The 375-nt window shown below is 64.3% G+C and overlaps 1 protein-coding gene across 1 annotated transcript in view; it reads left to right on the forward strand.

Annotated features, from left to right (window-relative positions):
• Nucleotides 1-375, forward strand: part of SLC45A1 (solute carrier family 45, member 1) — a gene marked incomplete at its 3' end in the record, with an annotated part of 12,315 nt that overhangs the window by 7,416 nt on the left and 4,524 nt on the right. The window contains 2 exon segments of the mRNA XM_009707648.1: nucleotides 1-165; nucleotides 232-367. The exon segment at nucleotides 1-165 is cut by the window's left edge and continues 30 nt beyond it. Of these exon segments, the coding sequence (XP_009705950.1) occupies nucleotides 1-165; nucleotides 232-367 (301 nt within the window).

Consider the following 375-nt stretch of genomic DNA (forward strand, 5'->3'; position numbering starts at 1 on the left):
CTGTACTTTGTGGCATATTTGGCCTTTGGGCTGGGCACGGGGCTGGCCACACTCTCCAGAAACATCTATGTGGTGCTGTCGCTGTGTGCTACCTACGGCATCCTCTTCGCCACGCTCTGCACTCTGCCGTACTCCCTGCTCTGTGACTACTATCAGAGCCGCGAGGTGAGCCGCGGGCTGGGGAGGGGAGAGGGGCTTCCGCAGCACCCCCTTACACTGTGTCCCCCGCAGTTTGTAGGCTCGCAGGCGGAGGGCACGCGGCGCGGGATGGGTGTTGACATCTCCCTGCTGAGCTGCCAGTACTTCCTGGCGCAGATTCTGGTGGCCCTGGCCATGGGTCCGCTGACGGCAGCTGTGGGCAGCGCCAGTGGCGCC

The sequence above is a fragment of the Cariama cristata genome, unplaced genomic scaffold (genome assembly GCF_000690535.1).
Source record: "Cariama cristata isolate BGI_N322 unplaced genomic scaffold, ASM69053v1 scaffold27129, whole genome shotgun sequence".
Classification (NCBI taxonomy): domain Eukaryota; kingdom Metazoa; phylum Chordata; class Aves; order Cariamiformes; family Cariamidae; genus Cariama; species Cariama cristata.